This window comes from Sphaeramia orbicularis, chromosome 9, assembly GCF_902148855.1.
Source record: "Sphaeramia orbicularis chromosome 9, fSphaOr1.1, whole genome shotgun sequence".
Lineage (NCBI taxonomy): Eukaryota > Metazoa > Chordata > Actinopteri > Kurtiformes > Apogonidae > Sphaeramia > Sphaeramia orbicularis.
Genome location: NC_043965.1, coordinates 19,407,159 through 19,434,165, shown reverse-complemented (window position 1 = coordinate 19,434,165; position 27,007 = coordinate 19,407,159). Strand labels below are relative to the sequence as shown.

General features: G+C 37.4%; 2 protein-coding genes across 4 annotated transcripts in view; one reads left to right on the top strand and one right to left on the bottom strand.

Moving 5' to 3' along the window:
• fbxl17 (F-box and leucine-rich repeat protein 17) overlaps nt 1–13,087 on the bottom strand; it is a 342,006-nt gene extending 328,919 nt beyond the window's left edge. The window contains exons 1-6 of the mRNA XM_030143655.1: nt 12,908–13,087; nt 10,018–10,526; nt 8,282–8,662; nt 6,495–6,617; nt 5,910–6,167; nt 5,689–5,820 (exon numbers count right to left, since the gene is read on the bottom strand). Coding sequence (XP_029999515.1) covers nt 5,689–5,820; nt 5,910–6,167; nt 6,495–6,617; nt 8,282–8,662; nt 10,018–10,506 — 1,383 coding nt within the window. The 5' untranslated portion in view covers nt 10,507–10,526; nt 12,908–13,087. The remainder of the gene's footprint in view (nt 1–5,688; nt 5,821–5,909; nt 6,168–6,494; nt 6,618–8,281; nt 8,663–10,017; nt 10,527–12,907) is intronic.
• Nucleotides 13,088–16,345: 3,258 nt separating this feature from the next.
• On the top strand, nt 16,346–23,926 carry prxl2c (peroxiredoxin like 2C). 3 transcript variants are annotated; one of them, XM_030143693.1, is made up of 7 exons: nt 16,346–16,406; nt 18,088–18,328; nt 21,352–21,420; nt 21,764–21,817; nt 21,899–22,004; nt 22,119–22,253; nt 23,274–23,926. In XM_030143693.1, the coding sequence occupies exons 2-7, from the start codon at nt 18,149–18,151 to the stop codon at nt 23,402–23,404; spliced, it is 675 nt and encodes a 224-aa protein (XP_029999553.1). In that variant the 5' UTR covers nt 16,346–16,406; nt 18,088–18,148; the 3' UTR covers nt 23,405–23,926. The 3 variants fall into 3 exon arrangements, with proteins under 3 accessions (XP_029999553.1, XP_029999554.1, XP_029999555.1); XM_030143694.1 differs by lacking the exons at nt 16,346–16,406; nt 21,764–21,817 and having other exon boundaries at nt 17,938–18,328; XM_030143695.1 differs by lacking the exons at nt 16,346–16,406; nt 21,352–21,420; nt 21,764–21,817 and having other exon boundaries at nt 17,939–18,328.
• The last annotated feature ends 3,081 nt before the right edge of the window (nt 23,927–27,007 follow it).

The window sequence follows — 27,007 nt, the reverse complement described above, 5'->3', positions numbered from 1 at the left end:
GGCAGGCTCTGATTGTACACGTGGAGTGGTAATTACACCTAAATTGAGGGCACATGGTAATCTGTGTTAGGTCATCTGCAATTCCACTTACATTTCCACATTTTGGACTAATTAAAACTGTAAATAATCAGAGTCTGTATGGGTAAAAGAGACTGTGCATGTGCGTAGGCAGACGCAAAGTCTTTGAGATGAGTCAGTGGAAGAATCTTCCCATCGCACTGAGAGAAAATTAAGTGCACACGCTTTGATTTTAACAAGACAGGAGAGCAGATAAAGTTTTTTTTTTTTTTTCAAGAGAGAGGAAAAAAGGAGAAGAAAAGTGCTTTCCCAGCAAAAATGTTTGCAGATTGCAATGTGTATTTAATTGAAAGGAACATTGAAGCGAAGTTACTGACATGGAAATATGGGTGACGAGAGGTCTCTGCAGCTTATAACGTCCACCACTTGGTCTATGAAACTGACAGAACTCACAGTTAAACTTTCAGGGCTGCCTCTCCCCCCTACGGCAAACTGAACTGAGATGAGGAAAAGGGGAATTTGCTATTCTCAGAGCTTTTGCCCTTCGAGGTGGTGGAAGAGAACAGAATATGAATGGGGGGGGGGGGGGCGGCAAAAAAAGAAAAACACTTCAGAAGATGAAAACAAGCCTTGAAAGGCGACTGTTGCAATATCACCATCTCTGGCATAAATACTGGATGAACGCCAATGAAGAATGCAGGGTAGGTATGAAAAGGAAAGGGGCACACAGACACTAGAGTCACCTGCCGTTCATAAAACACACTCTAAACCCAGGGTTATCTGTAGCCCACGGCTGATTTGGCCCCGGGCTAAACAGCAATGTAAGAGTGCATATCAATTTGTCAATTGTAAACAAAATTTTGAGAAGTCGCTGCTGCAAACGTCGCCAGCATTGTTGTACTAGCATTAAACCGCCATCGGTAAACACATAACCCACGTGCCCTTCAGTATGATAATCATTACTCACTTTATTTCAGCTCTGTCTCTAACATCTAAAAGAATAGTAACAAATATCACAATGCATCGCAACAGAACGTCAAACATGTCCGCACTTAGAATCTTTAAAACCCTGCTTGTTCCAGTTGTTTAACCACTAAAACTGTTGATATTATACTGTGAATTCAAGAGTCTGAAAAAAAGAAAGAAGCAAACAAAGGAAAAGAAAATAGCTGAATTACTACAAACATTATTAGTGCAAGTAGTGGTTAATATTCTCTCGAGGGTATACTAGCTCCCCCTCCATTGCAAAAAAAAAAAATAAAAACACGTATTTAACCATCTCCAGAGCTGGATGTGGTCTTTACATAGAGAAAAGGCCCTCAAGCCTGGAACTGAAACCACAGCGACGACAAAAAGGAGAGACTGAAAAGGGAAAGAAATGTATGTGGGTGTGCACATGATAAAGTAATAGGGAGAGGGCAAGACCACACAGAAACATCCTGCAGCAATTCAGTTATTTCATTTTGAAGGAGGAGGAGAATTGAAGCGAGTGAAAGGCTCATCCTCGTCTGTGATTGATTAGAAGAGACAGAGGCACAGGCTTCTACCACAAAAGGCCACAACACAACAGAGCACAAGAGCTTTCAGTTTTCAACAAGTTCACTTTAAGGGTTGAGTGTGTAAAAGGAGAAGGAAAAGGCTGTTCCGAGGTTCTGTAGAGACACGGCAGCAGAACATGACGGACATAGCAGGAGGGACATGCACCCATTGTAAATAAGAGACAGAAACAGCTCCCTCTAATGCTCCTTTTCCAAAGACAGCATCATTTCAACTCGCTGAGAACAGGGACCATCAGCTACGATCGGTTAGTATTTCTAGCATCACCTTCTCCAAGACTCCACAGTGAAACTAAATGTGACATAAAATCAGGTATACCACAGACCAGGGGTGTCGAACATATGGCTAGCGGGCGAAAAGCAGCCCGTCAAAGGGTCCAATCTGGCCCGTGGGATGAATTTGCAAAATGTAAAAACGACACTGAAGAGATTATGTAAATATCTTTAAATTTTATACTTTAAATTTTTATACTTTCATACTTACACTTTATACTTAAAGAACGTTTATTTCTACCTGCCTTTCTTTTTGCACTGGTGTGTTGCATATTGCTGCTGTAAACTGTTCAATTTCCCCATGGTGGGATCAAAAAAGTCTTATCTTATCTTATCTTAACAATCAAGGCTGTCAAAATATTTTAGTTCAGGGGCCACATACAGACATATTCGATCTCAAATAGGTTATATATAGGTCAAATAATAAATAATAACAAGTCCAAAGTTATAAAGCACATGTGTAAATGATAAGATGAGATATATTATATTAGTAAAGATGCACTTATTGTATTTTAAGAAATGTCAGGTTGTTCATGTAAATATTTTCATTCTGTACTCTGAAACATGGAGGAAATTTTGGAGCTGGCATTGTCTATAGATTACTGGCCTGTCAGAGTAATCAGTCAGGAGAGGAGAGGAGAGGAGAGGAGAGGAGAGGAGAGGAGAGGAGAGGAGAGGAGAGGAGAGGAGAGGACTGAGATTTATGTTACCCTTAAAAAAAAAAAAAAAAAAAAAAAAAAAAAGCAAAGCCCATCCCAGCGCTGTTTCTTGGATCAATTTGCGTACAGGAACAAGAGTTCATCCCACACTTGGGTCTCAGCATTTATTTTTACCATAAACCTTTCATAAAAGGCTCTTCCGTGCTGCTTTAAACCCTTTTAGTTGGCCTATAAACAGCTGACCCTTTCATCTCACAGACATAAGATGCTGAAGGTACAATTCTTGAAAATCATTAAATTCAGGGCATTCACACTTACACTTTTTTAGACATAGTATCCATTTTCCAACAAAGCAAAAAGAGTACAGGATTTTTTTTTGTTCTGAGAAGTTGGACGAGAAGACCTTAGGTTTCCGTTCAAGCTGTTGCAGAGAATAAATGGCCTCTGTGGAGAAATGGCAGCTAAGTGTTTCTGGGTCATCTTAATTCCTGGAGAACTTAATGACAATTTTAGGCCATGCAACCAGAACACCTAGACATAACAATTCCTGTACATAAGCTCAGCCCATTTGTCACTACCCCAGTGACAGGAAGCTAAAATAACTGCGACAATATCACATCTGATAAATGACAGTCTGAAATTGATACCGCTGTGCTGAAACATTATCAGCAGCAATATTAATCTCTCACCTAGTGGTAATCACTAATTTCATATGCTATTAAGTTGATGAATGGGGTTTTAACAAACTGAGCTATTGTTCACAACTTAAAGTGGACTAATTCATCAACTTTATGATTATTTGTGGACTGATATATTAGCGGGGAATGGGGGCAAAAAGATGAAGAGAAAAGATCTAACTGTAAGGGGTTCGGCATAGACAAGCAGGATGATAATTAATGTTACCTCTGTATGTCAGACTCCAGAGACAATGCTACATGACTAATAAAAGCCCTATGTGGTTGTGATCTTGTTGTGAGATGAACAACTTCAGCATTCATATCCTGAAGCTGTGGCGTGCAGGACAGAATGCGTTAACGGTGCTTTAAACATGTGGGAAACAGTGACATCTAGTGGATGTTCAGTGTTCGCTTAAAAATCTGGAAAAAAAGAGTCCATCTATTTTGTGTTGTTGATAATGTACTGAATGTAATCATTTTTGTATATATGTAATTGTGCATATGATGATTGACTTTATTGTTCATTTGTTTAACTGAAAGGTGCTTTGTCTGTTCCATAACCTGAAATATATTAAGTATGTACACTGGATGGATGGATGGATGGATGGATGGATGGATGGATGGATGGATGGATGGATGGATGGATGGATAGATAGATAGATAGATAGATAGATAGATAGATAGATAGATAGATAGATAGATAGATAGATAGATAGATAGATAGATAGATAGATAGATAGATAGATAGATAGAGGGTGGGGAAGCAAAATTTACAATGAACATTTAGTTGTTTTTTCTCAGCAGGCACTACGTCAATTGTTTTGAAACCAAACATATATTGATGTCATAATCATACCTAACACTATTATCCATACCTTTTCAGAAACATTTGCCCATATGAGTAATCAGGAAAGCAAACGTCAAAGAGTGTGTGATTTGCTGAATGCACTCGTCATACCAAAGGAGATTTCAAAAATAGTTGGAGTGTCCATAAAGACTGTTTATAATGTAAAGAAGAGAATGACTATGAGCAAAACTATTACGAGAAAGTCTGGAAGTGGAGGAAGCAACAAAAAACGTACCAAAGCTTGTATTAAAGCTCTCAAATCCAAAATCCTAAAGGATCCAACCAAATCCATGAGAAAAATGGCAACTGAACTTGAGGTAGACAACAAGACCGTTAGAAATGCAGTAAAATATGATTTGAAGATTTAAATTCTCATGACTTTCAATAAATTAATTGGTCATACACTGTCTTTCAATCCCTGCCTCAAAATATTGTAAATTTTGCTTCCCCACCCTGTAGATAGATAGATAGATAGATAGATAGATAGATAGATAGATAGATAGATAGATAGATAGATAGATAGATAGATAGATAGATAGATAGATAGATAGATACTTTATTGATCCTTTGCAGGAAATTATTTGGTTATGGCAGCAGTAAAAACACACTACAAAGTGGACAATAGCAGGGTTTAACCCCAAAAAACACCCAGAGCTTATTCTGGATGGGTAAATACTAAAACAGTTGGTGCCTTCCAAACAATTAAGTCTGTGTGACACAGCCAGTGTAAGGCTATATTTTCACGTTTCAGGGAAAAACTGCGATATAGGAAGCTGCTCTCCCTCAAAAAGCCCAGTACGCTCTGATTGGTCAAATTTACCTGCCAAGTAACAACCCATAACAATCCAGTGACACCTAAAACTACTTGCTAACCCATAGGTCCTCTGCATGACACGTAAACATTAGGTACATTTCTTAACGGAGCACAAAATTAGTCTACCAAGTGCAGGATAAGTCATCAGTTTTTATCAGTGAGGACACATCATATAAAAACACTTGAACATTTATGTGGTTTCACAGGGACTGTAAAGCTTGGGAGGCTCAAATCTGGTTTTAAAAGTGTTGTTGCACGATTGTAAAAGGCTTCAATTTTAAAGAAACAACTTCAACTATCAACAGAGAGAAATGTAATGGTTGTGACAAATATGCATATATAAACACTAAATATAAGTAGATACAGTTGTGGAAAAAATTATTAGACCACTCTTGTTTTCTTCAATTTCTTGTTCATTTTAATGCCTGGTACAACTAAAGGTACATTTGTTTGGACAAATATAACAAAAATAGCTCATAAGAGTTTCATTTAAGAGCTGATATCTAACCATTTTCCATATTTTCTTGATAATAACCAAAAATCACTTAAGGTCTTGCATCAATAGCTATGGCATTGTACTGCCAAAAACAGTGCGTTTAGGCATTCAGTGTTATCTTTTCTGTCTGTTTTAGTCACATGACACACACAGGAGTTAGTACTTGATTGCATAACCATTGTTTATCATGACTTTTGATGGTTTGATAATTTTTTCCACGACTGTATGTAGATGAGGATAGTAACAGTCTAAAAACCTGAAAATTCTTAGACTGACAAACAGACACACAAATGTCCCTCGTGCGGCAAAATGAGGGATAAAATTACACCAAAGAAACATGAGACTGACCAGTTTGTTCTCTTGCAAATACAGTCTCTGCAGTTTAGGGCACCCTCTGGCCAGGGCCACCATGCCCTCGTCAGTGATGCTGTAGCACTGACCCAAGTGGATGTCCTTTAGTTCACCACAGTGCTCCCCCAGCTGACGACAAAAAGGACAAACCAGTGAGTACATGTAATGAGCAGCAAAGACAGACTGAAGCTACACAGGCTTTGGAGTTTAATGCACACCTTCTTTAGTGCTTCGTCGGTTAGTTTGTCCTGGTTGCCCACGTGCACTTTCACCAGCAGAGGGCAGTGCGTCGCCAAGGATGACAGGGACATGTCACCGAGCTGTTTGCAGCGGTATGCGGTATACTTCTGAAGGCCTGGACAGTGGGACGCTAGAGTGGAAACACCGTGGTCGTGGACCCTTCTGCAGTCTGAAATGTTTATCTCAGTCACATTTTGCCTCCGGGAAGCTATTTTCACCAGGAGATCGTCGTTTACCTGGGCGACAGGAAACAGAAAGTAGAATGAAAGTGTCTGGAGCTGGACTAGATGAATATAAAAAAAAGGATCATGGTGATACTGTCAAGATGAGGATGCTGTACAATTTAGAATTTTTTTAATTTCATGAGAAAGGATTAATAAATCACAAGAAAATGAAGCAGTTTGTCGGTGTGTATGTGGGCAAGACACTAAAGTCTCTGCTGCCAAATAATTCAAAGTCAGAGAATCGACCTAACTTTAGTGTTGTGTCATGAACTGCTCTCTGGTTATTACCAAATATTCATTGACTGCAATAAACCTGTACTGCTACGTGTGCACACTCACTTGCTGTAGGCCACTGAGGTCGATTTGCTTCCAAAACTGGAAGTCCAAGCAAAGGTCTCTCCAGTATTTGCACACCAGAGAGGCACAAAGACATCGCTCCTTCACTGTTAAGTGGGAGAGCACCTGCGTAAACACAAAATATTAACAATAACATGCAAAGATTAAAAAGTATGCTCCAGACATGATTTGGGACGAAATCAAAAGACTATATCAAACATTTCATTAGTCTCATTGCATAATTGCTTAAGTCATATTTTAACATCTGTATAACTTTACCCTCCTAACACTGCTGATTCATTTTTCATCATTGGTTATGACATGAAAAAAATATCACTTTTATGTTATGAGGCTAATGATTTGTAAACATACTTATTTATATGTAATTAGTAGTCGTGGCCCTATTGTTTTATTGTTTACCAGTAATGTCATGCAAACTGGCGGACTAGTTTTTCCTCTCTAAACTTCTATGCATGTTCTCTCTTCTCCACACCTGTTAGTGGCCAATTCTCATGGAGTCTCACAGCCAAGTCTTGTGCGAGTATAAACAAAGCTTTAAGCTGCTATAGAGGCCAAGGCACGATATAAAAGTGCAGCTGGAGACAGAGAAACAGCAAAGAAGGACCGGTCTAAGGCAAGCTCCAGGCCTGGCAGTATTTTTTTTTTTTCCTTTTGTCAGACTTTCTTTTTTGCACAACAAAGGACTTGTGAAAAAGCCTGTTTGTGAACAGGCTAAGTGATTTTTACAAGTCAAGAAGAAAACACCATAAATGAGATGCTGAGGTGCATTACCAGAGAAACAAGTGAGCTAAAAATAACACAGTTCATTTATGTTTTTCTGTCTCCTTAAACGTAAACAGAGAAATCAAATGCAACTCTCTGTACCATACTGAACCATACAGAATCATGCTCTTTTACATCAGATATATTGTATTGTACTGAATCATGTCATGTTGATTTGGGTTTCATTAGAGCTGCACGATATATTGTTTGAGTATCGGCATCATGATGTACGTGTGCGCATTACTCACACTGCAGGTCCTGCAATGTAGGAGGCTAATGAACTCAACATGTTCTCATCCAATTTCAACCTGGGTACCTGACACACACTGCACACAGTGATCCACCAATCACAATCCCTCTTAATCAGTTTGCCGAAGCAGACCCCACCCCTGCACATGGAGTGAGTTGCTGGTAACAACATTGAAAAATGAGCAACGAATAAATGAAAATCATCAAAAAATTAAGACTTTGTGCCAAAAAGAAAAGCAATGACAGTTATCTGGAATTATATCGGCTACAAGAACGGATGATACTGAAACACGTGTTCTGTGTCAATAGTGCCTTGCACCTGTTGCCACAACGAGAGGTAACACAACTAATTTGTCTGACCATTTACGTTGGCACCACACAGATATTATATCCTCCTGAGTATTTTATCTTATCGCAATATATATCGCAGGGTTAAAAAAAATCACAATGTCAGTTTTTTCCAATATTGTGCAGCCCCAGGTTTCTTCATATCGGTAGTTGCTTTATATGCATCTTTAGAATCAGACTGTAAGCAAAGCATCAAGTTTTGTACTGCACTGGCCTCAGGGCTAGAGATGCGCATCTGTAATGGATACAATGTACGAGTCCAACTGATTCAGCATCCACCTTTACACACCAACAAGTAAGAGCTGAGGCGAAATTGTCTGCATAATTTATCTTAATAACAAGCTGCGGCTTAATACTTTAACTTGATTCACAAAATAAAGTCAAATAAATGAGTATACATGAACTCTGACCTTGAGAAGGATGGAGGAAGGCAGGTGGTTGATACTTAAATGTTCAGCAGCATCAGAGGCTCTTGGCTGGCAATCGTCATAGTGAGGCAAGCAGCAGGGGGACGAGTTTGAACTGTGTGGCAAATCAGCATGGAGACCCAGCCCACAGCAGCCGTCAGCAGGTGAGGAGGAAGAGGAGGAGGCAGAGGAAGAGGCAGAGGAAGAGGAGGGAATCGGGCAGAGAGGCAGGTGACAGTTGCCAGTTTCAGAGTTTGAAGAGGCCTCTCCTCCGTCTCCTCCCACTCCACTGCTCTCTAACCCTGCGTCAGGGCCAGCGAAGGCACAGCGTGGCTGCTTACAGGGGGTGCACCTCTGCACCTCTGAGCACTTCCTCTTACACACCTGTGCACACAAAACAAACACAAAACTCATGAGCACACTCTGTCTTAAAAGGACAGATTTGTCACTTTTTTTTAGTATCTACTAACACTGGGAGACAACAATTCTCAGATGAGGACTCCTAACGTTCTTCAACAACATCACAGGTTTTTGCAATTGCTTACAGTTTCACAAAGACATTAGGCTCCGTGCATCAAAGCTCAACACACAAACCAAATAAGACATGTGTCACTGGCTATGTTTCCATATAAAGTTAAATAAAAATGCTACTTCTGTGCAATTCCGTAAACTGGTTTGAAATATTACACATGGCTCTACCAAACAGAAAAGAAGATGCAAAGCTTTCTGTTAATGTTTTCCATCTAAAATGGCTCTGATGTCTTTTTGAGGAGACAGGGGAACAATTAAATTTCCTCATCAGTCCATATGAACTGTTGTGTCAAAGGTTTTCACACTTTATCAGTATATCTGGGAAGACACAGCAAAGAGCTGATCAGTAAAATATTCAGCACCTCTGAATCAAAATCAAAAAAGATGCTTCTGTTTCCTCTTCACGCACTTACTCTTGAAAAATGGAAACGGAAAAAAATCCTCCTTAAGTGAAAGAAAAAACATTTTCGTGAAAGTTTGGGGAGTTGGGTTTTTTTTTTTTTAATTTTACTTTTCCCATTAATATTTTCCAATGTGAAATGTCTAAATGCACATTTAAATATGTGTATGCAAACACACTTATTGATGTACATTATACAAAACTCTTACTTAATTTACTGCTGTGAAAGATCCAATTGAGGACAAGTGCTAACATTTCAACAAATGAAAAAATGAAAATAAAATAAAAGCAGCTGATTCTTGATCATTACAAGTTTTCACCTTCACAAAAACACAGAAGAAAAGAAGAATTACACTACACTGATCAATACAATATCTTTTGTAAACTTACAGGCAGTAATTACAGAAAAAATAAAGTGAAATTCCAAACATAAAGTTGTATGACCACATCACAATCCTTGTCATATAGAGTAACAGGGAGAATCACTGTGAATGTTATATCCAACACAAGTGTTTCCCAATAATGGCAAGAGATTTCATTCTTAAATGACTTGAATGAAGTGTGTTGCAGAATTGCAAACAAGCTGCAGAATGGAAAGTGTGTTTGTACTTTTGGTGCCTGTTTGAGGCATAGTTACAAAAGCCTAAAATTATTCACTTCCAAACTTCAGTGTGTTTTTTTGAAGTCAGTCCTTTTAACAATCGGTAGAAAAGAGATGGAAAAAGAGAAAGAAATGGAACAAAAAAACTGTTAGATGAGATTTTTAATTCCTCAAGGTACTCATTTAGTGTTGTTTGGTGCTACCTACCATGTCAGTGTAGTCGTTGGTGCAGCCAGGCACAGGCACAGGTATGGGTACAGTCACTGACACCCCAGCAGTTCGAAACAACGCTGGTGGTGGGATCAGTTTTGCAGGAACAGCTGATAACAGGTTCCTACCCTGGCCCTCCCAAATAGCCAGCTCTCGAGATGATAACAGAAACTTTGAGCAGTCCTCAGGAGATGCAAGTGTTGCGTATCTCTCAGCAAGTTTTGAGGCAGTTGCCGCTCCAATGCCAACTCCTCCAACACCTGGAACACTGATTCCAGTGATGCTGTTATGACGGCACCCGCTGCCGTTGACAGTGGTCTCCAAATGATCGTTGTCGTCGTCAAGACCGTTGCTGTTGCTGTGGATGATGAAGCACAGCATGCAAGGCCCCTGCAGAAAGCAGTTCCTCTTCTTCTTCTTCCTGTGATGCAACTTGCGTGTCTTCTTTTTCAGGCGATAACCATTTTTCGAGAGAAGATGGCCCATATAGATGATTCAAGAAAACTCTAAAATGACAACAAACACTGTGTTCAGTCATTTTATAAGACATAATAGTAATACTCTGCTCTGAATAATCAATTCTCAACTTAATAATTTTTAAAAAATTTTGCACAGAAAAGTTGTAAATACTGAATTCTTCTTCTCACACCCATAATGGAAAATTTTTACTCACTAAATATGCAAAATCCCTAAAATATATTTGGTGGGAACTGTATATTTCCTGCTTCCCTAAAACATTCCACATGATGATGGTTAAAGCAGCATACTAGATCATGATTCTTCTAATGTCACAAATACAGCTGACAGGTCTGCCCCTCAAATTGTGTTTTTTGTTGAGCACAGTCAAACTCTCCCTTCAGCATCAGTCTCTGCAGAGACATCCTTCTTACAGACTGGAACTACATCAGCAAATGGATGTCCGTCAGTTCTGGTCTCATCTACTGCCTGTCCATCCATCGGAGTAGATCTCTCTCCTTTACTGTGGTTCTCCCCAAGGTTTCTCTGTTTCCCACTGGGTTTTTTGGAGTTTTTTCTTGCTGAGAAGGAGGGTCTAAGGACGGGGACACTTTGCTTCACTGACAGTTTACTAACTAATTACACTGAACAAAAATATAAACGCACCACTTTTGTTTTTGCTCCCATTTTTCATGAGCTGAACTCAAAGATCTAAAACTTTTTCTGTGTACACACAAGGTTTATTTCTCTCAAATATTGTTCACAAATCTGTCTAAATTTGTGTTAGTGAACACTTCTTCTTTGCTGAGATAATCCATCCACCTCACAGGTGTGGCATATCAAGATGCTGATTAGACAGCAGGATTTTTGCACAAGTGTGCCTTAGGCTGGCCACAATAAAAGGCCACTCTAAAATGTGCAGTTTTATCACACAGCACAATACCACAGATGTCACAAGTTTTGAGGGAATATGCATTTGGCATGCTGACTTCAGGAATCTCCACCAGAGCTTGTGCCTGTGAATTGAATGTTCATTTCTCTACCATAAGCCATCTCCAAAGCTGTTTCAGAGAATTCATGAAGAAGACTGTGCGAGGAAAATGGTGGTCACACCAAATACTGACTGGTTTTCTGACGCCCCCCCGGACCTCCCAATACTGTAAAACTGCACATTTTAGAGTGGCCTTTTATTGTGGCCAGCCTAAGGCACACCTGTGCAATAATCCTGCTGTCTAATCAGCATCTTGATCTGCCACACCTGTGAGGTGGATGGATTATCTCAGCAAAGGACAAAGGAGAAGTGCTCACTAACACAGATTTAGACAAATTTATGAACAATATTTGAGAGAAATAGGCCTTTTGTGTACACATAAAAAGTTTTAGATCTTTGAGTTCAGCTCATGAAAAATGGGAGCAAAAACAAAAGTGGTGTGTTTATATTTTTGTTCAGTGTACTTGACTGTTTGCTAATTTTCACTGTGGGTTTTTTTTTTGTTTTGTTTTGTTTTTTTTTATGAAGTCAAGAATTTCTGTAAACCCTGTGAGGCAACTTGGTTGTGATATTGGGCTCTATAATTAAAATTTAATTGAACTTCAATCCTTCTGCACAGTGTTGACCAATGAAAAACACTGAAAAAATACTTATTTTTGAAGTATTAGCCTAATTGTAATCAAAATACCACTAGCCAATATTCTGATGACCTTACAATACTGTCAGCATAGACCAAGAGTAAATAAATAAATAATGCAACTCCATCTTGATAATAAAAGAGATGCACACATGCAGTAATTAACCTGCTAATTACTCAACACAAACAATAAAGGCACGAAACTACTGCATCCAGACAGACACTGGAAAAACTGTGAACCAACCCTACAAGTGTCAAGGACAATCGAGATAAATCTGTGATTACTGGAACAGCTGGGAACCAATTGATTCTCAAAATAGACTAACGGTGGCTAAAACTGTTGTTACACTTGCAGGGACACACACCAGGCGTAGGAGCTGCATTTCACAATTAACCACTGCTGAAGGTGCAAAGAATATTGGATAGTAGAGTTGAAACTTAAAACGCAGATCGCTATCACATCCATATCAGAGTAAAAGATAATGGATTTGTGATTGCTCTTAAAAAAGCAATGAAACAGCAACGGCTCAACGTCAGCCGAATGAAAACACAAAGATGTAAACAGTGAACAGGTGGTCATTTGTTTAGCATACACAGGCACATCAGCCTCTTCGCAAGGGTGTTTTTCTCTGTAATTTCAACACGATCATGTTTAACTTTTGCTGCGATTTCATAAATAACACTTTTACTTTGAGAAAAACACAAGATTCCCCTGCTAACCCAGTGCAGTTTTCTGACAGGCTAGCTTACTCCAGCATTAGATGCTAAGTTAGCTGTAGCTCTAACCAACATCAACATCTCACCACTTCACACGGTGCTCCCACACTCCGGACGGTGCTCGCATAATACTGCTATGCTGCACGGTCAAGAAGAGCGCTGACAAGTCCTGACAGGAGACAGACGGACGTGAGAAAACCTGCTAGAGGACCAGCGTAGTGTTTATCCAAACAGAGGCAGCTCTGGCTCTGCTGCTGCTGCTCGAGGACAACACTTCCGCGACGAGAGGGCAGCACGACGGAAGCCGACGAGGGCGATTCGTAATTCATTTGGCGTATCAGATATAGTAGATATGTTTGTCTAACACCATTCATGTCGTTATTTTATATATTCCTTGCACAAAATGCTAAATTACACTAGGGTTAGTTTTAGTTCTGTTATTCAGCTTGGGACCCTGAGGTCTAGGATCCCAGTAGACAAGTCACTTTGTTGACACTATGACCATTTATTCATCCAATATCAGTTAAAATGTTTTATTTTTTAGATGCCTTTCCTTGCATCTGACATAATGCAGCAATAAATGTTATAGTATGGGGTTATTATAATAAATGCATAATCTGGAATCAAACTTTTCCAACTTTTCCCTCTGGTGGGTACCACAAAACTCTGTGTACCAACATAACACTGATCTAAAAATAAAAGGCCTTCAGAATAAAAGTAGCAAAACTCTACTCAGTTTGAGACATAAATAAATAAATAAATAAATAAATAAATAAATAAATAGCTGGTTTGCTGTAATTTCCAAGATACAGCCTTAGGTCATTGTGTGAAATTCTTATAATTAACCCTTTATTAGGCAAGTGACTATTTTTTGGTAATTTCTGCACACATTACAAGACACTGACAGCAACAGTAACAGTGAGTCAACAATCTCAGGTCCAGTGTGGTCTACAGGGTCTGTAACGTCCACCTCTGCATGAACACTGAGTGTACCTGCTTTGTTAGGTACCATGAAGTAATGGTACTAATGTAAGGAATGAGGTTCAAAGGGATCATGTGTTTGTTGACAGGTGTCTGGATCAGCACTTATGTTGTTGGAATGTTCTGAAAGTGATGTTCTAATGCTCTAAAATGCATGTTCCTTTCAGCTTACATGCATTTTTGTTGTATTTTTTTATATTTACTTCTTGTGTTTTTATTTATTTATTTATTTATTTAGCCACTTATGGGTAAAGAAGCTAATATGGCAACTTCATTAACCTTGATTTTCTACATTACAATAAAAAAAAAATAAAAAAAATTCACAGATGTAATAAAGTCTTGTCATGTCCTCCAATAACACACTAAGGTTGAAATTTTGAATTCCAGAGTATTTCTATGAGTGCCCTATAAAGGGTTAATAAGGGAATGTTTTTACTCAAAAGGAATGTTTGTCTCAGAGCCACCAGTTCGGCTTCAAAACACTGTCTACACATTAGAATGCATTCACTCTTTCTGGTGATAGATTTACAAATCTATTCTATAAATGGACAGAAATCAATATATACTGAATGTGTAATAAATTTCATAAATCAGCTGAATAGCACTTTAGTCATTTGTTTTCCAATTCGTCTTATTAAAGTATGTTAGATTTAGCACATTTAATCTATGAGGCAGATCATTTCTAAATAATAATAATAATAATAATAAAATAAAATGTATATTAACCAGTCTTAAAAACAGTTCTTCCCACAGGCAATCACTAATGAGCAGTTAAACCAGTCATTCACGCTGTCACTATATAACCCTTCACAGTGTTATACTGCACAATGACATGTATATATAATCATAGCCTATTCATACGTCCATGTGTTCTGCTTGGTGCTATTACGATTATTACTATTTTTTATGGGTGCACATGGTTGACCCAGTTGCTTCTATTAATCTTTGGTATTAACTTCATGAAAGATAATATAATGCATTTCTCGCGAAGTTTCAATGTGACTGTCACGGTTATTGCATGATCCACTCATGTGAGTAATAAATGTTGAGGATAATCTTGGTGGATTTTATTTAGAGATTAGTGATTGATTATGGTCTATGGAAGAACGTTTCCACCACTGAAAAAAAAAAAATCCCCATGGAAAGTCAGAATTATGAGATAAAAATGTCATAATAATGAGATAAAAAGTCAGAATTATGAGATAAAAATGTCATAATAATGAGATAAAAAGTCATAATGATGAGATAAAAAGTCATAATGATGAGATACTAGGCCTGTAACGATACACAAAATTTTCGGTTCGGTACGTTTTCGGTTTTGAAAGCCACGGTTAGTTTGTTTTTTTTTTGTTTTTTTTTTTCAGTTCAGTACGGGAAGAAAGAAAACCCCTCAAAATGTCTTTAATACATTTATGAATTTTTGAACATTTTCCCCCCAATTTTTAGACACAATGGAATATAGAAAAACAGGAATAATATAATTCTGCTGCTATAAATCAAATAGAAAACTAGAAGCACTCGGAGAGCGCAGACCTCCGCCAAGGCTGATCAGTGGCCCCCCCCGTGGGCCCCCCCATGCCAAGGAGGTTATGTTTTTGCCAGGGTTTGTTTGTCTGTCTGTTTGTTTGTTTGTCTGTCCGTTAGTGTGTAACATAACTCTAAAAGTTATGGACAGATTTTGATGAAATTTTCTGGTCTGCCCCCCCCCCCCGTGGGCCCCCCCACCCCCGATCACCACCAAAATGTAATCATTTCTTCCTTATCCCATTTCCAACAAACCCTGAAAATTTCATCAAAATCTGTCCATAACTTTTTGAGTTATGTTGCACACTAACGGACAGACAAACAAACAAACAGACAAACAAACAAACCCTGGCAAAAACATAACCTCCTTGTCGGAGGTAATAAAATAAATTATTAATATTACTAAATGTATTTTAAACATTAGTATTGCACTTTTCCCTGAAAGGTAGTTTTGAAAAAACAACAAAAATCAAATCACAGTTCTGTCAGTTCACATTCTGCAGAAAAATAACAAAAAAATTTCATATGAAGTGCAACATTAACAAGAGGACAAACTCGTATTCTCTTTTAACAAACTAAAGAGCAACACTGACAACAAAACGAACCAAACTATTTAGTTTAGAACAGAGAACAAACTGTTTAGGCCACTTTGTGTACTTGTGTGTGTGTGTGTGTGTGTGTGTGTGTGTGTGTGTGTGTGTGTGTGTGTGTGTGCAGGGTGCGATTTGTTTGTTTGTGTTTTTTTGGTCGGAGCTGGGGGGGGGCGGTCCATAACTAACGCTGGTGTGAAACGAAAGTGAAACTTTACATCCTTTCAACGTTCAACTCCAGGTTCTATTCCTCTATTATACAGCGTGCGTCAGAGAGAGAGAGAGAGAGAGAGAGAGAGAGAGAGAGAGAGAGAGAGAGAGAGACAGACAGACAGAGCTCGTGTGTTTTAGAACTACCGTAGTTCATACAGGGTAAATAGCGTCCGTCTTATTAACGTCTCTTTCCTCGTTGTTGTCTTTCACCGGGACCTGATGTGATCCCAAACTGGACTGGACTGATGGTGGAGGGTCTTCAGTCTCTTCCTTCCAGGTTCACATCATATTTGTTGTTTTTTTTCAAACCTTATATCAGCTGCTATTTCATATTTCGGGTCAATGTGGGCGTCCTTCAATATGTCTATGTGGAACTTGTGCGGATTTAAAGTTCCGCATCGAACAACGTCTTTCGTTCCTATTTCTTTTTCTATCATACTGTGCCGTTTCGGTACAGCTGTGTACCGAACCGAACAGGTGTGTACCGAAACGGTTTGGTTCAGTACATGTACCGTTACAGGCCTATGAGATACAAAATCGAAATTATGAGATTAAAAAAAATCATAATTATGAGATAAGAAAGTCATACTTATGAGATTAAAGAAACTCAAATTTATGAGATAAAAAGTCAAAATTATAAGATAAAAAAGTCAAAATTATAAGATTAAAAAGTCATAGTTATGAGATAAAAAGTCATAACTATAAGTTTTTTTTAAAAAGTTGAAATTATGAGATTAAAAAAAGTTAGAATTATGAGATAAAAAAAGTCAAAATTCTGAGATAAGAAAGTCATAAGTATGAGATTTTAAAAAGACATAATTATGAGATAAAAAGTCAAAATTATGAGATAGGAAAGTCATAAGTATGAGATTTTAAAAGGACATAATTATGAGACAAAAAGTCATAATTATGAGATAAAAAGCCAAAATTATGAAATAAGAAAATCATAGGTATGAGATTTTAAAAAGACATAATTATGAGATAAAAAGTCACAATTATGAGATTAAAAAGTCATAATTATGAGGTAAGAAAGTTCATAATTATAAGGTAAAAAGTCAAAATTATGATAAGAAAGTCATAAGTATGAGATTTTAAAAAGACATAATTATGAGGGGAAAAAAGTCATAATTATGAGATAAGAAAGTCCTAATGAGATTTAAAAAAAAAAAAAAAAAAAAAAAAAAAAAGTCATAATTATAAGATAAAAAAAAGTCAAAATTATGATTAAAAAGTCATAATTATGAGATAAAAAGTCATAACTATAAGATTTTTTTTAAGTTCAAATTATGAGATTAAAAAAAGTTAGAATTGTGAGATAAAAAAGTCTAAATTATGAGATAAGAAAGTCATAAGTATGAGATTTTAAAAAGACATAATTATGAGATAAAAAGTTAAAATTATGAGATAGGAAAGTCGTAAGTATGAGATTTTAAAAGGACATTATTATGAGACAAAAAGTCATAATTATGAGATAAGAAAGTCATAATTATGAGACAAAAAGCCAAAATTATAAGATAAGAAAGTCATAATTATGAGATTTTAAAAAGATATAATTATGAGATAAAAAGTCACAATTATGAGATTAAAAAGTCATAATTATGAGGTAAGAAAGTTCATAATTATAAGATAAAAAGTCAAAATTATGATAAGAAAGTCATAAGTATGAGATTTTAAAAAGACATAATTATGAGATAAAAAGTCATAATTATGAGATAAAAAGTCAAAATTATGAAATTAAAAACAGTCATAATGATGTAATTATGAGATACAAAGTTGAAATTATGACTTTTTATCTCATAATCAGGACTTTCCATGGGGATTTTTTTTCTTTTTATTTATTTATTTTTTTTTAATTTTCCAGTGGCGGAAACGTGCTTCCATATTCCTCTGTCCTTCATACTTGACTATTCTAAGTTGCCTTTCTCTCCTCCTCTCTGCCTATGGGCGTGAATTTCCAGCTCCTCCAGCCTGAACGGGAACTCCCAGAAATAGCGCAAAATCGGAAAGCCTCAGGGAAAAATGGCTGAAGTTTCACCCATAACGCGACAAATAACCAAAGAAACCCAGGAAGTCGGAGCCCTGGCTGTTGATTTCCGTCTTGAAGATGTGGAGGACTGTTTAATATACGACCGGCACGGAGTCGGTGTTCCCTTCAAGAAATTATATGAGGACAGGAAGGCGGTCCTAATTTTTGTGCGGGTAGGGGGAAAGTTTGGCTTTAACTTGCTGATAAGTTATGGCTGTGCTGCCTGTTTGTTAAATCATGACATACTTGGTTTTATTAGTAGGAAATGTCTCTTTAAAAGGAACCAGAGTAGCCAACAGGTGTGGGGAGTGAGTTTCAGTCTGGACATGATGTCAACAGCTTCCTATGTTATGAAAGAAAAGGAAAGAATGGAGTGATCCTTCCATACAGGGATGTCAAACATAAGGTCCGCGGTCCAAAAATGGTCCGCCAAAGGGTGCAATCCGGCCCCCCGTTTGAATTTACAAAGAGTAAAAATTACAGTAAAAATATTATCACTCCCAGAACTCCAATATTTTTGTACCTTTTAACTTAATTATTCTTTAATTCATTTATTTTTTAATTTTCTTTCCCCTTATTTATTTATTTATGTGAACTTACAAATATGCATGTGTGTACATATACAGCGTGGGGAAGCAAAATTTACAATATTTTGAGGCAGGGATTGAAAGACAGTGTATGACCAATTAGTTTATTGAAAGTCATGAGAATTTAAATCTTCAAATCATATTTTACTGCATTTCTAATGGTCTTGTTGTCTACCTCAAGTTCAATTGCCATTTTTCTCATGGATTTGGTTGGATCCTTTAGGATTTTGGATTTGAGAGCTTTAATAAAAGCTTTGGTACGTTTTTTGTTGCTTCCTCCACTTCCAGACTTTCTCGTAATAGTTTTGCTCATAGTCATTCTCTTCTTTCCATTATAAACAGTCTTTATGGACACTCCAACTATTTTTGAAATCTCCTTTGGTGTGACAAGTGCATTCAGCAAATCACACACTCTTTGACGTTTGCTTTCCTGATTACTCATATGGGCAAAAGTTTCTGAAAAGGTATGGATAATACTGTTAGGTATGATTATGACATCAATATATGTTTGGTTTCAAAACAACTGACGTAGTGCCTTCTGAGAAAAAACAACTAAATGTTCCTTGTAAATTTTGCTTCACCACCCTGTATATACATATTAGGGTTGTGAATCTTAGTTGTAAGGCCGATACGGTACACATCTCGATACAGCATCTCCAATCCAATATATTAAAAATACATGTTTGGCTGGATGCAATACCAACCCAAATCATGATACAGAGCGATTAAACACATTCTAATTCAACAAATTGATTCTGGTAAAAAAAAAAAAAAAAAAAAATATGCAGTACAGTTCAATGGGTTTGATTATTTATTTATCAAATAAGATGCCTTTTATCAAATAAGATGCCCATGCCTTTTTATAAAGTGGCTTTTGTGCAATTTCAGAACATGTGCCTCACATACGGTCTATGAAAAAGTTAGGACTTTGTTTCCAGAGTCGTTTCTCTACATGTTTCTAACACTCAACCTCTTGCTCCCTTGCCAAATCCGTAATGTAATGTAATATAATATATTTGTAATGTAGGTAATACAGAAAAAGGTTCTGTCACTTTAAGAGACACCTGCGCAAGGTATTCTGGGATGGGCTGTTAGATATGTATGTCGCAGTTTAAGGAAGTATCTCAGGTATGTATGGCAGTATCCAATGCAGCTGATTTACTAAAAAGTACCACGTCGTCACCTCCCCTCTAAGTCTTGTCAGATTCAGGTACAGACATTACAATATTTATCTGCGGCGCTCGTGCCACAGTCCATCTGCAGAGCTCATATACTGTCGTGTGCGGTGTACACATCTGCGAATCTACGTCGCACGTTAACATGGGTCTGAAGGAAAGAAAAACTTACTCAAATAAAGAGTAACACTTTTAAATGCAAGTAAAAATATATTCTATTGAACGGATCAAATTTTATTGATATAAACATTCAATAACTGATGCATCATGATATCGTTCCAAACTTTTCATTCACTCGCAGCTTCTCTATCGGTGCACTTGGATCGTGCAAGCGCGTCGGTGTATCAATACGTATCAGATACTCTTCCCATCCTTAATATAAAAATATGTGTGTGTGTGTTTCTGTACATATATTTGAAGGAGGTTTATATATTTTTGTACGTAAGTATATTATGTCCAGCTGTATATGAACTTAACAAAGGTCCAGTACTGGGGGTGGGGGGGCAGTTGGATAGGAACTGGATGCAACAGTTTCATGTTAAAGTTGTATGTTTCTTGTTATACATCTGAAAAAAGACCTTGATCAAGATATTATCAGTCATGGGTGTTTTAGTTCAGGGGCCACACACAGCTAAATTTGATCTCCAGAAGGTCGGACCAGTAAAGTAACAGCATAAAAACCTAGAAAAAATGACAACTCCAAACTTTTCCATTTGTTTTAATGTGAAAACTTATAAAGTAAAATCACATTCTGATTATGTTTACATTTAAAAACCATCCTTGCAAATTACCTGTGGACAACCTGAAATTTCTCAAGAAAAATAAGTGCAATTTTAACAATATTATGCCTGTTACTTACATGCTTTGTGTCTTTGTAGATCCACTGCAATCTGTGAATTGTAATGTACATGTGTAAATGCTAAGATGAGGCACAATATTATTGTTCTTATCAAATTTCAGGTTATACATGGTTGTTTGGGTTATTCACATTTTTTGTGAAATATGATTTGTTGATTATCAACATACTCATGATGTAATTTTACTGTTTTGTACTAAAAGAAAAATTTGGAGGTGTAATTATTTATAGGTTTGTATGCTATTATTTTAATGGTCCGACCTGCTTCAGATGAAATTGGGCTGGATGTGGCCCTTTAAGAAAAACGAGTTTGACACCCCTTATATAATTGATGAAGATTTTTTTTTTCTTTTATTGTGCTTTTTCTTAGTAGTATGTATATGTGTTTATTGCAATTGTTTACAGCACTTTGACCAACCATGCTGTTATTTTAAAGAGCTTTACAAATAAAATTGGACTGGATTGGAAGGTTAAGCATTAAACAGATTCAAGATTAGTGTGAAAAAGTAAACTAACACGATATATCATAACTCTGTATGACTGATCGACTGATATGCAGTATTTACATGTGTCTGCAGAATTTCTTGTGCTACAGCTGTAAAGAATATGTGGATGATTTGAGCAAAATACCCAGAAAACTACTACAGGTAAATCTTCAATCCATTACTGTAAACACATTGGGAAAAAAAACACTGAAGCCCATTATCCACCTTCAATAATTCATTACAAACTTTAATTTATAATCAGTGCACTTGCTTATGATTGCTCGTGGATGTCCTTGTTGTATATAATATATGTGAGTCTTCATGTTTTTAATTGTTTTATGAGTGATTTAGTACTGTGACAATTGTTTTTTTTTTTTTTTTAATAATTTTTCTCATGCTGCTGCCTCTTGGTCACGTCATCGTTGGAAATGATAATCGGTTAGTTAAAGACTGTATATGTGCAAATAATCTTCCAACATTGAAGAATTACTGTGTATTGTTGCAGGATGCTAACATTAGCCTAGTTGTGATTGGTCAGTCTGCTCATCGACATATAGAGGTAAATAGTTATCTAACTTTCTGGATAATTTTAGCAACTCACACATATTAACACTGATTCCATGGTTGATGTCTTTTGCAGCCATTCTGCTCACTGACAGGGTACCCTCATGAAATCTATGTAGATCCCGAAAGATGCATTTATCAAAAGCTTGGGATGAAAAGAGAAGAGAGATATACAGACTCAGGTAAGGCACTACAGCACAAACCCACTATGATGTGACTCAGCATTTTCAGAGATGGATGACCAAAAAAAAAAAAAAAAAAAAAACTGCATGTGTGTGTTTCTGTTCTGTACTCAGCCCACCCCAGCCCACACGTTAAGTCTGGTATATTAATTGGTCAGATGAAAAGTATATGGAGGGCCATGACAAGTCCTGCGTTTGACTTCCAGGGTGACCTACATCAGCAAGGTGGAGCCATCATTGCAGGACCAGGTAATGCTTTGATCTGAACTGAACCTCTGAAACTCCATCTGTGTCTCCATCTTTACCTCTGCCAAGGAGGTCATGTTTTTGCCAGGGTTTGTTTGTGTGTCTGTTTGTCTGTCCGTTAGTGTGCAACATAACTCAAAAAGTTATGGACAGATTTTGATGAAGTTTTCAGGGTTTGTTGGAAATGGATAAGGAAGAAATGATTAACTTTTGGGGGTGATCCGGAAGAAATTCTGGATTCTGGATCACTTTGAAATTTTCGTTAACATTGTGGTAAATGGGACCAAAATTTTCGTTTCCCAATATCTCGCTTAATTATAGACCAAAACTCATGAAATTTCACTCAGGAATTGACAATGGGGTCCTCTATCACATTTCAAAGGCTGATCCAGATCTGACCCAGAAGGTGGATTTTATCTCAATTTATATAAAAAATGGGGGTGCCCTTACTTTTTGGCCTACTGTGCCTTTAATATTAAAGGTAGAAATTTCTGACAAGCGCCATCATGTAGCTCAGTCAGTTCCGCATCGGGAGTATGCCACCGGATTTCATGTAGCTTTAATACTTAAGGAGCTAGATCCAGAAGAAAACCGCCATTACGAGAAATGTGATTTTCGTGAATAACTACTGAACTAATAAGGATATAATTATGAATCCAGTGTCTAATGGTATGTTTTCATGGTCAAGGAATCTTAAAATATAGGTAAAATAAATATGGGACTAATATTTATGGTGGAAATCACAATATGGGGGAATTGTGCAAATCTCATGCAATTTGACTCAGGGATTTACAATGGGGTGTTCTATCAAATGGCAAAGACTGATCCAGATCTTTCAAAAAGTTATGGACAGATTTGGATGAAAATTTCAGGAAATATTGATACTGGCACAAGGAACAAATGATTAAATTTTGGTGGTGATCGGGGGGGAGGGGGGGGGCACTGATCTGCCTTGGTGGAGGTCTGCGCTCTCAGAGTGCTTTTCTAGTTTTCTATTTTACTCCCTCTCACTTCTCTCTGCAGGCTCGACAGTTCATTTTTGCCATTTTGACATGAACCGCCTGGACCACATGCCCATTAACTGGCTTCTGCAGCTCGCCGGAGTTCAACAGACTCTGGACTTCGATGATAAACCAAAGATCATCCATGTGTAGCCAGCTGGCCACCTTACTGTGGGCTAATGTGTTCCCGGATCGCCCCGTTTTGCTGATAATATCAAAAATGCTGGGATGAACATAGTTAGCTAAACATGGACTGTGCACTTGGACATTGTGTAAGACATTTTCAGCCAGACACATCATTTGCAGCTGTCTATTTGTATCCTGTCTGTGCAGGGCAGTGACTTTTGGGATTGCATAGGTGCAATCATACAATCTAGCTGATGAAGACAGAAAGATTCGTAGAGTTGCGATTATTTTTGTCAGTTTCCAGTATTTGGTATGAGTGTTTGAGTGCAACAGAGATGTGAATGTGCTACTGTATTTGTGCTGTTTTTATTGCTTTCTACATTTTTGTCACACTCCTATTAGATTATATATTGTGTAATTATTACATGCACATGCAAATATTATCAATGAACACACATAACAACTAGTGCACTGATGTGGAGCATTCCTCTTATTTTACCTTTTACTTTTTACAGTTTTTCCCACACTGGTAATAAAGTGTTTTTGGTATTTTCTTGTCTTGTTTTCTTTTTCTTATCCAGCTACCCAGATAGCAAATATTTTGGCAGTATTATGGCATACATTTGACATTTTTGGCTTTCTTTTGGCATTATGAAAACCTTTAGGCTTAACTGTGGTATGATTAAGGTTATCCATAATAGATACGGAGGCACCAGCAGTATATGGCTGAGTTATGACGTATGTGTGGTTAACCAAAAGACTGGGCAAAGAGCGGGATCAAGTATAGGGATGGTATGGCATGTTTATGGCAAGCCAGAAGACTGATTAAAGAGCAGCAACATCTTATTCCATATATGGATGTTTTTTTGGTTGTGTTTTGGCATATTTCTGTAAAGCCAAAACACTGCACAAAGAGCGGGAATTTCTACCCAGAAGAAAATCCCGCTTCATTTTAAAAGCATGATCAACACAAATTTTGGGTGAATTTTGGCCTCCTTTTGGCCTCTCTTTGGGTCAGTTTTGGCTACTTTTTGGCTGGATTATGTAGATTTGGGGCTTTTCTGGGACAATTATGGCTATATTTTGGAAGTCCCCAATTAGTTTTGGGTGAATTTTGGCTTCCTTCTGGTTTGATTTTGGCTTGCCTATTTTGGGCCATTTAGGGCCCATACATCCACCCAGAACTTTGCCAAAATGGCATGCCAGTTTTGGGCCAGATTTAAGCCATAATGATTTTGCTATCTGGGTAGTAGTGATGGGACTTTTGGCTCTTTGAAGGGAGCCATTCAATCAGGAGCCGTTCACTGAAAAGAGCCATTCTAAAAGACTGGCTCTTTTATGGTTTTTGCATTATTTTGAAATGCCAATGTTTTAATGACTAAATAGGCTACATGTGATGATTGACATTACATTTTAAAGGTGTTTAATTGGCGCGGCAGTAAATATTATCTTACCGTAATAAAGAATAGTTAGTTAAAATGTGTGGGCTAAATACATGACATGAGAGGTGACATTAGACAAATGCTGGAATTTGACAAGAAACATCACGGTACATTATGTGGACTAGTCTGTAGCCTAAAAATGAAGAAGAAAATAAAACATTTTCTTATGAAATAACATTTTTCTTTGGCTCATTACTTACAGGTGCTCACTCACTCACTCATTCTCAAACTTTTCTCTGGTTTTGACCAGTCTTCCAGCTCTGCCTCCTCCAGTATGCTCACCTCATGCTTCAAACTGTTGTTTTTTTGCTAACTTCTTGCCATGAGACATGCACTGTGCACTCTTTTTTTTCTGCTCGAACATTCTCCTCCTGCCCAATGCCTCCCCAGTGATGCTGAATTGACAGGCAATCGGACACCCCTCCTTAACCCTTTCATGCATAGTGGTCACTACACTGGACAGCTGTTCAAAGGTATTCTCTAGTATATTCATGGATTTTGTTGTTTTAGTTGTATATCAGCCAACACAGTGGACACTTGTGCATCATCCCCAACAGTGCAATTCATACCCTTACTGTAACTTTGCTGTTCTTGATAAATCTGAGCTGCAGTAGCATGTTTGATTGTAAAAAAAATTGGTAATTGTTATTAGTCTGTAATTAACTTTTTTTTTGGCTTTTTTAAACAAAAAGTTGTTTTTCTTTTAATATATTATCTCCATGAAGTGAGTAATAGCTAGTATTAGAGTATGTTAAAATCTGAGAAAACATCAGATTAGCAGCATTAAAAATTTTCTTATTTCATAGTTTTCACACATTATGTCAGTAAATATATGTTTCTTTGCTTCTAAAGTTAAGCTGAGTGGACAGTTTTGTAACTCCAAGAAAAACAGGTTCATAAAAAAAAAAAATCTATTGCATTGGGTTTTTTTTTCATGCCTAAAGAGGAATAAAAACACTCAGGAAAAAAATATTGAATAAGGTGTTTATAATTCATGCATGAAAGCAAACCTGGATTAACCATATGGGCAACTGGGCAATTGCCCAGGGGCCCGCGACCTCTGAAGGGCCCTGGGTAGCTCGGGCATAACGAAAATATCTGGTTATCTTTTGCTTATAAATGAAACTGTCCGCAAAAAGTGTTCTTAAATAAATACTGGATACTTTGGAAATGGTTTCTTATTTATTTTTTGTGAAAATGGAGGACACTTCCCTCTCTTTCTAATGTAGTGGATCAATTTTAGATTATACTGATGCTAATGTGCTTTGTTTTCATATCATCCTATGCAAGTGAGTGGCCTTGACAAGAGGCTATAGTGTTGCACTTGTAGTTCTACGAGCATTTACACATTTGTACATCAAAATGCATTTGATGATAGTTAGATATTGAAGTATTGGGTATATTTACATATATTCCTGGAATTTATTCTGTATTTTGCCAGATTACAGGGATCCTGGGGTTGTGATGATGGGGCCCTTGAATATTGTTGCCCAGGGTACAATGAAGTGTTAATCTGGCCCTGCATGAAAGGGTTAAAAAAAAAATCAATAAAAATAAAAATAAATGAACGGCTCTTTACAAAGACTCGGTTCCCATTGTTCATTTCAAAGAGCCGTTCAAAAGATTCGATTCATTCGTGAACGTCACATCACTACTGGGTAGTGTGTGTGTTTATAATGATAGAAACATGTGGGTAGTATGCAGCCTGTGAAAGCACAGTGTTGAATTCCTGCACATCCACTTTGGGATCTTAACTGAGCTGCATGTAAAGATTGTCAACATGCTATTTGTGCAGCTGCTGCATTTGAACAGTGAAGGGTGGGCTCTGGACATTTAATGCTGATACGTCACATGCAGGGGATTCAGAAACCTGCCCCTGCTTACAGACGTCACAACCATCGGAGAGGCTTGAGCGACCAACGGTGCAGTTCTACGAGCATTTACACTTTTTTTTTTTTACATCAAAATGCATTTGATGATAGTTAGATATTGAAGTATGGGGTATATTTACATATATTCCTGGAATTTATTCTGTATTTTGCCAGATTATAGGGATCCTGGGGTTGTGATGATGGGGCCCTTGAATATTGTTGCCCAGGGTACAATGAAGTGTTAATCTGGCCCTGCATGAAAGGGTTAAAAAAAATAGATAAAAATAAAAATAAATGAACGGCTCTTTACAAAGACT